The sequence below is a fragment of the Strix uralensis genome, chromosome 20 (assembly GCF_047716275.1).
Source record: "Strix uralensis isolate ZFMK-TIS-50842 chromosome 20, bStrUra1, whole genome shotgun sequence".
Taxonomy (NCBI): domain Eukaryota; kingdom Metazoa; phylum Chordata; class Aves; order Strigiformes; family Strigidae; genus Strix; species Strix uralensis.
The window spans coordinates 4594207-4607082 of NC_133991.1; the positions used below are offsets into that span (position 1 = coordinate 4594207).

Below are 12876 nucleotides of genomic sequence, written 5' to 3' on the forward strand. Positions count from 1 at the left end.
GATGCCTGAGAGGGATACAGACAACCTTTGTATACAAACAGCTCAGCAGAAGATAAACAGCAAGACAGTTAATAAGCAAACTTTCCACATAGCAAACATTTGTCTTCATGCAAGGTACACGCTCACAGACATGCTGTTTCTGCTGTACCACCTCTCAGCAAGCACAACTACTGTTCACTGACACTGGGGTCCTGAAAACATGAAAATCACACTCAGGTTTCACTGGGTTACTTAGATGTAGTTATCCTGCAGCCGAGCACTGGGCAATTCCTGTGCCAAATGCACAGGGTCCATACAAAATATTCCAAGGGAATCAGAACCTCTGCTCCTTGGCAGAGGGTGGGCAATGCTTAATGTTTTCCACAACATGGAAATGGTGAGTTACCCTGCCAGAAAAGCCTTCACCAGAGATTGTATAGGCCAGTCATACATAAATGCATATAAAACCACATGCACAAACGCAGACGTGCCTAGGACTCTTTTGCAAAGTCTGAAGAGGAAATCCAGTAACGATAAAAAATAATTCAATTTTCTGGTAAACTCAGTCTTCTTTGTTCTCTTTACTGATTTTAAAAAAGGCAATAATGAGGATGTTGAGCTGGTAGCCAGATGCATGGACTCTGATTCCATTACAGATAAAAATAGCTGTGAATGTACATATCTAACTTCATAAACAAGCTTCCTTGTCTAAACCTCCTCTAATTAGAGCAGGCATCTGTTGATATTTAGGAAAGAACTCAGCTGTCTTGGGTTAAAGGGCCTCCTGGAGCTGGGAAAGTGAGCTGCCTACCAGGAGAGCGGGGAGACTTGTGCACGAAAGAACAATTCGTTCTCAGGAGAGACATCATTCAATTGAAATCAACACTGTTTTCAGTTACTTAATACACAGAAATGTCTTTCTATTCCCACCGAAGGAGTTTAATTATATATATGGAGCAATTGGACTCCAAGAATGACAAGCAGATCTTCACTTTTATCCAGAAAGGAAATGTATGCATCATCATATCTACATGGATGGGGCCTGTGGGATGTGGGGAGATGATGAATCACACTATAGTAAGGCTGTACTCCAGTTTGACTTCCCTTCCTCAGAAGGAACGTCCTTAGAGATGAGCACATCACAAATAGAGTGGAAAGAAGTGGGTCTTTAGCAAAGCCAGGTTGTAGAGAAAGGTTAGGGGTCTGGGATGGCCCAGCCTGCACAGTTCTGTTTCTTATCCAGTACTGTTATTTTATACGATTTCCTTAGCCAACGTCTGAAGGCAAGGCTTTTTCACTGTCCACACCCCTGCCATGAGTTAATCCCACCTTTACTGAGTAATTCCATTTTACACAGTGACACGGCTGAGTTTGGTCAGGGTACTGAATCTCAGAGTAACTGATATTACTGGAGCCCTCCGTTCCTTCAGGCAAATAATGCTGCTTCTCCCTGCTTTGTGTCAGGAACTGAACAACAGGGCAGGTAACTGAAAACTCTCAATAACTTCACTGCCCCACAGGAGACCAAGACTATTTGGCCTTATACTGGCAGCGGTAGATCAACTGTTGGCCACCACTGTACTGTCAGTGCAACATTTGCCATGGTCAAATGCTCCTGGACATGCAAGCAGCCTGTCAAATATTTATCGGGGTCATCACAAAAGTGCCAGCACTGAGTCCTAATCAGGACTAGAAGCTGATGGTGTCTTTTTCTTAAAAAGTGCCACATGCAATTGGCAGGAAAGCATGTCAAATCATGAAACTCATTTTGGCAACAAAACGGAGCTGCCCCTATCCCAAGTATGAGCTGCCCTGGCTGGCTGGTTGTCTTCTGCCTTTCAGTTGCATTGCAACAGCAGGACAGGTTCAGCTGAGTGTATTCAAAAAACCTGAGACTGCTCACGTCACAAAAATTAGCTCATTGCAAACCCACTGAACGATAATAGCATTGAGTCTCCTCTAGGAGCTGTAAGACATAGGAATGTACAAGACTAATTGGAAATACTTCACTGTCCAGTTGTGATTAGCAGCAGTTTGTCAGCAAAAGGGGGCAGTCACAGTACTGGGTGCCCAACCCTAGCCAAGAGTCCCATCAGATGTGCAACTGAAGGAAAACACTTCTAAACTTCCCGTTAACTTAAGCAGCACACCCCTTCCCTACATGCAGGCAAACCACAGTGGCCAGGAGAGCAGAACACAGCATATCTGAAGTACTGGGAGACATCCAAAGATGACTCTCTCAGTCGCTTTCTTCTCCTTAGATCCAGTGAATGATGTTCTCAGACAAGAGCCTCATCTCCCCCATGACTTCCCCTCCTCCACACCCATCCACTCCTGTTTTACCTCTTCTCCTCTTCCAGCTGGTTCAACAACTCAATCTTCTCCTTCTGCATCCCATCCACCAGGGCTCGTGCTCGCTGGAGGTTTCCTTCTGCCTCAGTGACATACTGCAGCAAAAAAAGAGCCCAAGCCACAAAATTTAACAATGTTTGAAGTACAAGAGTTGTTTAAAAAAGGATCAGAACAAGGGAAGAGAATGTTTTGATGATCTAGTTCAGAGGATGCTATGGTAAAAAGGTAGGTTTTCCAAAGAGCCCAGTGTGTAGGTATCAAAAAGAAAAAAAATTGCTCAGTCTCCAGCAGCTGTAAATTCGATCCATGCTTCAGTGCCCCTCTGAATGGAACCCTCTGGAGAACCCAGCTCTGATTAAGAGTTAAGAACTTGAAGCTTGAACAGTTTTGAAAATCTGGTCTGAGGTTACCAGGTGCAATTCAGACCTGGTCATGAAGCAAGAAAGACATTTCAGACTTGTGTTAATTCATTTGTTACTGGTAATTACTGGAAAATACTATACACAGGGATGATGTCAGCTTGCAATTGATTTGCTAATTTCTCCTGCATTTGACAGGCAGGTGCAGCCCACCACATAAATATATACAGTGCCATCCCTGCTCCCTAGTAGCAGACCGGGGTTTATAAACATGAGCAAGGAATTTAGGGCACCAGCAGTCATTGGAGAGCCACTTATTGACAAATAGCACAAACATAACTCCTCTTTTTAAGCATTTAAATGCATAAAATATAATTTGTACAAATGCTTGTGCAAAAAAAAAAAAAAGCTAGTATGATCAGCCTGTTTTCCTTACAGATCTCTTGACTTCATTAATGTGATAAAAACATCCTCTCTGGCAGGAAAGCAGTGACATATGAACTGAGCTGATGTTCTCAGCAGTATCTGATAGTACCAGAAAACCACTGCAACACAATCACAGCCAAGGTCAGATTGGGTGGCTAAGGGGAACAAGTTTGCCCTCCACTTGCACTTCAGCATTCAAATATATTGACCCACCAGACACAAACTATTTACCGTCTTTTTTCTGGCACAGCCCTTTTTCTGCTCATGGCTTGGGGCAAAGAGCACATGTGACACTGGCAGGAGTGGAGAAAGAGCCTCAGCTTAACCCATCGTGCAAGAAGCTGTCTCCACATAAAAGGCAGAATTCAGAGCCCAGGTTTCACATCAGGAAGCTATAGAGGGATAACATTATGATTTGAAACTTTCAGAGGATGCCAGATATTTGAGTGCTAGTGATAAAGCCGTGCATGTCACCTCCTACCTGCTCATGTTGGGCCTTCATGATGGCAATCTCTTTCTCCACCTCACAGATGTGGCTGGTGGCTTTGGCAACTTCAGCCCGCTCGAGGTCACGCTCTGCCAGTAGCTGTTCGATGTGCTGCTGCTTCTCCTTCAGTGCCTCCTGGAGAGCTGTGGTGCCAGAGATTTTTCGGGCATATCGAGAAGAGGTCTCTGTCAGCTAGAAAGAGTTGAAAAGAGACAGGTATAAAGCTATGTCCTGCCCAGTCTAGAATAGCTTGAAGTCCCCTGTTAGATCTGGAATGCAGCTCACCTGCAGATTATTAGGCTGTACAGAGCTGCAGTTCCAGCTCTAGACTCTACAGGTGGAGTTAACAAGTCTGCAAAACATTTGGACACTGCTCACATGCCCAATAGCTCTTCCACATTGCAATGAAAGGACTATTTCCCAAAGGACAGGACGTGGGGTGCAAACTGGGTCAGGAAAGTTTATGATGTCTGCCTTCTTAGACGTATTTTATTGATGACCTGCACTGGTGCAGACCCAAACAGTGAGCTCAGCCAGGAGGGCTGATCTCAACTGGAGACTGGTATGGGCTGCTTGGACCCACTCCCAGTAATGGGCATGCACCCTCATCCCCAGCCAAGACGACTGCAGGTGCTATGCAGCACACACTACAGCAGAGGCAGGGCTTTTAATAATATTGCTGCCTGCTCTGGCGTCCGCCGCCTTGAGTACCTGCCAAAGCACAAGGCATGTGATCCAGGACAGTGTCACCCCTCCACAGGGAAATGCAGTCATTGTAGGAGCTTCTGCGTAGCTGTTCAATACAGCAGCACACTGCTACACAACCACACAGGACAAACAGCAATGGCATTTTTCTGCAGGGATCCTATAGAAAACCTGCTCTTCACAGAATCATCAAGGTTGGAAAAGACCTTGAAGATCATCCAGTCCAACCATTAACCTCACCCTGACCGTTCCCAACTCCACCAGATCCCTCAGCGCTGGCTCAACCCGACTCTTCAACCCCTCCAGGGATGGGGACTCCCCCCTGCCCTGGGCAGCCCATTCCAACGCCCAACAACCCCTTCTGCAAAGAAATACTTCCTAAGAGCCAGTCTGACCCTGCCCTGGCGCAGCTTGAGGCCATTCCCTCTTGTTCTATCGCTTATTACTTGGTTCAAGAGACTCATCCCCCCTCTCTGCACCCTCCTTTCAGGGAGTTGTAGAGGGCCATGAGGTCTCCCCTCAGCCTCCTCTTCTCCAGACTAAACCCCCCCAGTTCCCTCAGCCGCTCCCCATCAGACCTGTGCTCCAGACCCTGCACCAGCTCCGTTGCCCTTCTCTGGACACACTCGAGTCATTCAATGTCTCTTTTGTAGTGAGGGGCCCAAAACTGAACACAGTAATCGAGGTGTGGCCTCACCAGCACCGAGTGAGGAAGGGGTAAGATCCCTTCCCTGTCCCTGCTGGCCACTCTATTTCTGATACAAGCCACTTGACAGTGGAGCTGAGATTCCTCCCATTGCAAATTGCAGTTCAGGCTCTTTAGCGGTCACAACTGCTCCGTGTCTGTTATGACTCTTGTGTCCATGGATAGTCCTATTTGTAAGGTGGGTAACAGTATCCCACACCCCACTCCCCTCATCTCACTGAGAGTGAAGGAGCAGCTGCCCCAGTGCAGCTGCTGAAAACAAAACCCCAACCCTCCCACTTTGTAGAGCTGGGTCACAGAAGTGGATTGAGGCTGCACAGTCTGTAGAAAAAGCCACTTACCAGCCCGCTGCGGCTGGGCCTGCCCCCAACAGACGATGCTACCGAGCTGACAGAGCTGATGGAGGAGCTGCTGGGGCTGTGGGTTAAGGCAGACACTCCCATGGCCATTCGTTTGCTCTTCTTTGCCTTGGCAGGGCTGGTCGATGGGAACCCGATCCGGATCACCTTGTGGATGGGAGCAAAGAGGCCAAACTTGGGAGGGCACTGAAAATACCTGTAATACAGGAGATGCATCAAGTCAGAAGTGGTAGAGCATCCATCTCACCCAAGCCTCACAGAATGGCACTGCTAAGCAATACACAACCCCAGCCCTCAGTTCATCTCTTGGTTCTTTGCTGTGACATTCTTTCCTGTGTGCAAGGGGTTAGATTATTCTCCTTTCTTGCCACCTAGAGTAGTGGCAATCTCCATGTTTTCACTTGTGGGGCTTAAGCAGGAAAACCCGAGATAGTTGTCATGTACTAGTTGCTGTGTGCTATGACGAGATGCCAGGAAAGATCCATCTGGTAGCCTAGATAGCACAAAGATCCCACTACATAAACACAGCGAGGGCATGCGCGCTCCTTCCTTACAAACCAAGCTTCCCAACAAACCAGCCTTCCCAAAACCTGCACGTGTTCTCTACCCTGCTTTGCAAGAAAGTCGTGTAGCAAAGTGTGTCCAGTAAAAAGATCTGAATCACACAGCTCTGTATAAATGTTCTATAGGGTAAAAATCTTTCCTTCCAAAACAGAAGGGGAAAATGGCAGCTCCTAACTTTGAAGCTAAAAATACTGTTACAGCAAACTCCAGTGTGTGCCATCTCCTCTGGGTGGCAGAGAAAGAGGAACTGGTTCCCATGCAAACAAACCTAGAAAGAAGCAAGCATAAAAAAGGGAGGATCAGATAATTACAGTGCAAGCTCTCTCCACAATTGCAGTAAGCCTGATGATTATGTCTCTCTGGAGCCCTCTTTCAGAATACAAATGAGCCAAAACCCACAGTGTCAAACCTTGGAAACCCCTTCAGAGCTTGGGCCGACCGGCTCAAGCCAGGGTTTATCTGTTGCTGGCCAGCTGCACTGCAGCAAGTAAAACCAGATCACCTCCCTGTATTGCATTCCCTTGTTTCAAGGGAGTAGCCAACACAGAAAACTGTTTCCTTTAAGAACTCTCACAGGCTTCGTAGCAAGGCTAGGACTAAATACTAGGCCATATAATAGTCTGTTCTATGTTAACATAAAAAACAGGTCCTAATGAATAAATGACACAAATCCAGCTTTGCTAGCACAAGTCCCTTCTCTCCAGATGTGAGCAGCTGCTTCCCCAATTCCCTTTTATTTTAAAGTGCTGGCAGCAACAGGGCTGTGTCTGTGTGCTTGGGAGGCCAGAGAACAGCCTGATCTCCAGCCAGATGAGAAAGTGTTTCGTTTTCAAACATCTGCTCAAGCCCAGTATTTCTATAACAATCTTTAAAAAAACCCTCTACAACCCAAAATCACTTAGTCTCCTCTGCTTGCTGCCAACACGCCCTTGGGTTTGGAAAACCAGCCATACCGCAGGCTGACCTCGCTGCAGAGTAGGGACCCAAGGGAAAAAAAAAAAAAAAAAAAAAAAATCAGTCTGACCTCTTGCAAATCAGCCAAAGCCCGGCTCAGCATCATATTCTCAAACTGCAGTAGGCACAGGCAGACGAAGAGCATGGCACAGCCCCTTCCCTAGGTCTGTCCGGTCTAAGCACAGACTGGCACTTGTGGCTGTACAACAATGCCAAAGGCTAAGCCCCTCAAAAGCCCCCTGACAGCTTTTAGCAAGTCCAAACTCGCATCACTGTCTGCTCATTTGCTTCTAGTCCAGACTGGAAGTGGTTGCAATTAAGTTTTATAGTTCAGAAGCAGGAATTGGGTCCAGAACACTTGGCAGAAAAAAAAAAAAATATCTGCTTGAAAACCAAGAGCTGCTCTCACTGAGTGCTAAGGAGCTCTATACTTATATTACAGAAAAGAAGCGGGGAAGAAAAGTGGTGTTGTGATGGCAATGCAAACTGCAGGTGGGAAACAGCACAGGAAATTTTGAAACAGATAAAAAAAAAATCATCATTTAAGGCTGACATGTTTCAGGCTATGTGAAAGCCAAGGTATGAGCAGTTTAGTGAGCAGAGCACTAGAGAACAGAAGCAGAGGCAGAGAAGGAAGAGCAGTAAAATAAGAAGGTAAAGGTTAATATACTAGAGGTAAGTGGAACTTGCTTGGCTTTGTGGATAAGAAACCAAAAAAACTACACCAACATCTCTTTAGTCTCCTGTGCAGACAGGAGAGCAGATGCAGCAAGCCTCAGTGCCTCACAGCAGCACCCATCCGATGTACAGAGAAGGGCTCACCGCAGTGATGTCCTGTCCTCTCAGGCTCTGCTACTGAACCACAGCCTGCAGGCAGCCTCCAGAGAGCCACGAGCTGCTCGGGAAACCCTGGCCCTTCAACCTTCCCTTGACACACGTCCAGACCTGGAGCCCCTTCCTGAACCTGCAGGAGAATCAGAGTGATCCTCCACAAATTTCAGCCAATTCACCATCAACTCAACTGGAGTTGCCCATGGCAGCAAAGATGGTGACAACGTCCTCGCTCACTTGCCCACATGTTGCCTCTCCCACTCGCACCAGCCTCCACCATCTCAGAGTCAGCTCTTTGGACTCAACTCCCCTCTCGTAGCAGACTGCCACTACGGCAGCAAGCGCTGGTCTCGGGCAGCCAGGCCACGGATGCTCACTAGATGGCAACAACCACCAAAGCAGAGAGACTCCAGAGCCCTGGACAATCTGCCCAGACTGATTCTGGCAGGACAAGCTCAGGGCAGTATCAGGAATCTGGTGTGGTCATGGCAAACATGGGGAAGGCTGCCTGAGGGACGCCTGCATGCACCTAGGGAGTTGGCTTTACTATGTTGGCTTCTCCAAAACACTACCAATGAAATTAGCACATGCTATAAGAAAGTGGGAAGGTTGGATGAAGGCTCAAAGGACAAACAGGGACAATGCTGCAAACTTACAGCCAGATCCTTGGTGGACAGAGCACCCTTCAGCTGAAGAGTCCACGTGTACCACTGCTGTATCGGCTAGTATCCATTATTGCCAGAAGATCTGCAAAATCAGCCTGGTTGCAAGGGGCAGGGATGCCTTATGGACTTCCCTCAGTCTCCTCTGTTTAATCCAAATCTCTTAATTCACTCCTGGTCCCCATTCCCCGCTGCGGAGCTCAATTTTTCCTGCTCTTGATAAAGCGTGAAACAAAGGAAAAGCCTTATAGACAGGGCATATACCTCAGCCAAGACGTAGTAGTTTCAGAAGGCAGATGACTTCCAAAAGTTGGATTTTCAAGACACAGCAACAGAGGAGTGAGGACAAGAGGCAGAGAGAGCACCCTTACGCTCACATCTGCTTTCCAGCCCTTCCACATGCACAGAGACAATAAATCATTTCTGAGCACCCTGAAGATTAAGCTTAGAGATAATTTGTAGTGTATGATAAAAAAAAGCAGGGACTTGGATTCACTCCATGAATTATTCTCTACGATCCTGGTTCTTTTCTTTAAAGAATAGGCTGGAACTCAGCCATCTGCTGCCAATCATTTACTGCTTTCTTGTCCTGACATTGAACAAGGCACTGTTTCTCTTATTTTAAATGAAAACACATGGCTCCCGGACAAAACAAGGCTGAGGCAACACAAGAAACCATTATGACAGAACCTGAGATCTAACAAGGGAGGGACTCTCAGCTCCTCCATTTCAAAGTTAAATCTCACCTCTAATGCAAGATTCCCTTAAGAGGCTCCAAGAAATCAACGGTTTTTCCCCACTGAAGGAACTTGTGAAAGACAAGGAATCAGTTCCACCTGAATTTGAAGCAGGGTCAAAGTGCTGCTGTCTAACTCAGATTTGAACAATGCCAACCTCAAGACCTGAGGCTGAGGGTCATTCCCTTACTTAACTTCCACATGAACAGAAACAGCTTCCCAGCAAGCCTGTGAGATGTCCCTGCCTAGTTTTATAGTTACTAACAAGGGCTTTTTTTGAAAAGAAAGTAGTGGAGGTGCCTATGGAGTCAGAGGTGGTAAGATCAATCAGCAGACAGCTGTCATACTACGGAATTAGTACAAGGACAGACAATGACCACCAATTATTTTTTCAGATCTCTGGAAATTTGTCCCCAGAAAGAACAGAACAAATAACATTAAGCAGAGATAAAAAGAGTCAAATCTTTATCTTCTATAGTTCTGGCAGGGAAGATTATAGATATAGTGTAAGAAGAAAGTTTATGAAGGGACTGTGTGGTAGAAAGCAGAGCTAATGCACTCACAGAATCAATTTCTAGCAAAAACTAAATACCACTATAAGTTATCTTCTCTCCCTACTCTCTCCTGTTTCCTGAAGCCACTCAGGCTACTTCACAGACATTATCTGATCCTGCTCTAAAAAGCTCCAGTGATGAGGTTTCCATTGATCTCCCTTGCAAAGCTATCCCAAAGCCTAAAAGGCTCAACCCTGGACTCTTCCTCCCAGCTGACAGTGTCCCACCAAACACTTCCTCCCAGGTCCAGATGGCATTTGGCCCCCAGCCGCCCTAGGAGGTGTGTACATGCCCTAGGAGGGCCCTACACGCCTCAGGCTGGGTTTGAGAGCACACAGTACCTTGTACCAGCAACCGCCCCGTCGTTCTTCCCCAGGGGTTCATCCAGCTCCACACCACACCACTCTCCTTTCGCAAAATCTGTCTCTCCCACGTAGCGTACAACGCCGGTCTTCGTCCCACCAACCTGTCGGAGAAAAGATGCTGAGGGTTAGAGCTGGCAGCACTGGCACGGCCACAAGGCCAGGACAGTTATGGGGGGGACGGACGGGAAATCAGTATTTTCTGTTTCAGATCTAATCAAACCAGAACAGATAGTTTTCATATCAAGTTGTCCTAGCTCTAAAAATATGTCTCCAATAAATACAAGCAGGTCGACAGACTCACACTTTTGGACCTGCCTGCCTGGAAGATGTCAGACCAAATACAATAAAAACGTATTTCAAGGCGCCAACTACCTGCACAACGTTACTTGTGAGGCCATGAAGGACTTTAAGCCCTCCAAGCACAGCTTATACCTGCCTTCTGTAAAGAACCAAGATCTGCACTAAGGGGGTCTCGGTCCTGTGCTCTTTTAGCAGTTCTGAGCCACACTGGGACAGGACGCAAGGACAAGCTGAGCCAGGAAGGCACTCATCACTCTTCAGCTTGTCCCCACGCAGGGTTTGTTGGGACACAGCAAACAGCCCTCCCAGCAAACCTCTCAAAATAGAGGCGTTTTGTACAGAAAAAAAAACCCTCTGCTTTTACCTACACATCCTACATCAATTCATGGCACTAGTGTGCTGCATGGGAAAGGGTCTTATCTCACTGCTAGGCTTCCACTAGCACAGATTTTTTTCTTTCCATGGAGAAATAAGAATAAATCACACCTTTTGCTCCTGTATGTACACTTAAAGCTTTCAGCGTGCTGAGTAGACTCTAGGAGAGCATAAGTCAGGAATGTATAAACTTGTGTTTTCATCACTGCTCTGAGAGCACATTTCACAGAGCAGCAGCCGCCTCTGCACTAGAAGCTCCTACTTAGATACTTGTGCTGAGAAAAGAAAGATGGAAAAGTAGGAGGGTGGTTCTACAGGTTCATGCTTCAAGTAAATCAGCATATGATTTAAACCGTTTTTAGCCTATCTCTGCTAAAGCCTAGGTTCAAGGAAGAAAGCTTAAAAAAATGAGTTTAAAATTCAATTTGGAGCTTTATCTTGAATGACTTGCAGTTATTAATTTTCTTAAATTTTACATAATCAGGTATCAGACTAATATTCTCCTACAGAAAAACAGCGATAGTCAAATGCAGAAATCTTCAGTTTTGTGTATTCTGGGGTAGGGATGTTACAGATTTTCCAATTCTGAATACCTAATAATTCTGAAAATTGCTTATGCAGAGGAGAAAGTTTTCCCAGCCTAAAAATAACTGCACCTGAACAGGCTAGAGAACACAGCTCTGAAGCCTGGGTCCTACCTCAAGTCCAGGGAGGCTGCGCTACAACACGAAGCTTGAGTTAGTCTTCTGTAATTTCCCTCACTAGGGATTCAAAGCGCTGCTTACGGAAAAAGATTTGTTGATGTTGTTCTCTTTGCTATAGGAAGGAGGAAAATATTTGCCAGCAGGAGAAGTATCACAAGAAAGTTTTCTGGTCCTACACTGTGTCCAGGAGTAAAAAGATGATTCAATTTCAGTATTAGGTACATGGCAAGTTACAGGTTTGAGCAGTTGCAGTAAAATTCTTTACCTATCATTCACAGTCAAATGGCAGTCCCCTTTTAGATTTGAGTTTATACAGATTTAGCTTTTTAATATTAATGCAATGATTTAATGCCATTCTAATACATTTCTTTAGCTGTAAGTGTAGCTGCAAGTGCTCAATATAGGTGTAATTCATCTTTATGTCATTTATAGGGCCATACCAGTGCTCCCTCAATTTTTTTTTTATTGAGTTTTAATTACAGATATGGAGCCACATTTCCTTTACCAAGCCAAATGATCCTGACCCCACAGAGCCTTACGTAAACACCTTAAGCTGATGAGGTCCTTGCATCAGCATAACCCTTACCGTGCTAGTCTGGTGCATCTGCTGGATGCTGGATCCACTCCTCCGTCCACATAAACAATAGGACGGCTCAGTTACACCCCCACAGATATTACTTATTTTGAGAAAGCTGTTTCCAAACAGGAGGGAAAATAACTAGCCCTATTGACTTCATACACACATTATCTCATTATGCCAGTACCAAAACTGCGCAGTCAGAGAAAAGGTCATGTTCCAACCCAAAAGCCATACATCAGTGCAGATGCTCAGTGCAGGTCAGGTCTAACAATCCCCCAGACAGCAATGTGATTCTCTGCTTCCAGAGCAATGTATTTTATTTTCTCTTTCAAGCATTAATGATTCTGCCATCTTTTCTATAAAATACACCCTCACCATACAGCATTACCTTCTCCCCCAAGCCAGAACGGACACATCTGCTCTCTGACAGCCTGGGCTCCCCACATCTTGACAGGGCTGGCAGTGCAGTCAGGAGCCAATATCGGGCTGTCACACTCACATGCCAGCGCTCAACCCTCTTGCTGAGCTCCCCATCTTTTGGCAGGCATACAGAAACTCCTGTGGACGGAGAGCCTAGAAAATTCATCCAACTCAGACATGCAGATTTATTCCGACCTGATAATCTGCTAATGCTGCTAAAATAAATAATGCATTTTGGAAAAAGCCAGCTGGCAGGTCGTATCAGTGCACGAAATAGTCTCATCAAAACAGAAGCGTTTGTTTCTATCAGACCCTTCAAATAAATCAGATGTATTGCCTTGGAAGGAGGACAAAAGGCAGCTTGTGAAAGCCAGGGAGGGTAGCAATTCCATGGCATAACTCATGGTAGCTCGCAGCCACCGCTCCTGCCCATGTCTAGTTTTGATACCATGCTCCA

At 46.0% G+C, this 12876-nt stretch overlaps 1 protein-coding gene across 5 annotated transcripts in view; it reads right to left on the reverse strand.

The window, feature by feature from the left end:
* The window catches only part of CLIP2 (CAP-Gly domain containing linker protein 2), a 79992-nt gene that overhangs the window by 21996 nt on the left and 45120 nt on the right, over positions 1-12876 (reverse strand). For all 5 annotated transcript variants that reach the window (XM_074890551.1, XM_074890554.1, XM_074890553.1 and 2 more), the window contains exons 4-7: positions 10017-10141; positions 5356-5569; positions 3598-3795; positions 2323-2426 (exon numbers count right to left, since the gene is read on the reverse strand). In XM_074890551.1, coding sequence (XP_074746652.1) covers positions 2323-2426; positions 3598-3795; positions 5356-5569; positions 10017-10141 — 641 coding nt within the window. The remainder of the gene's footprint in view (positions 1-2322; positions 2427-3597; positions 3796-5355; positions 5570-10016; positions 10142-12876) is intronic.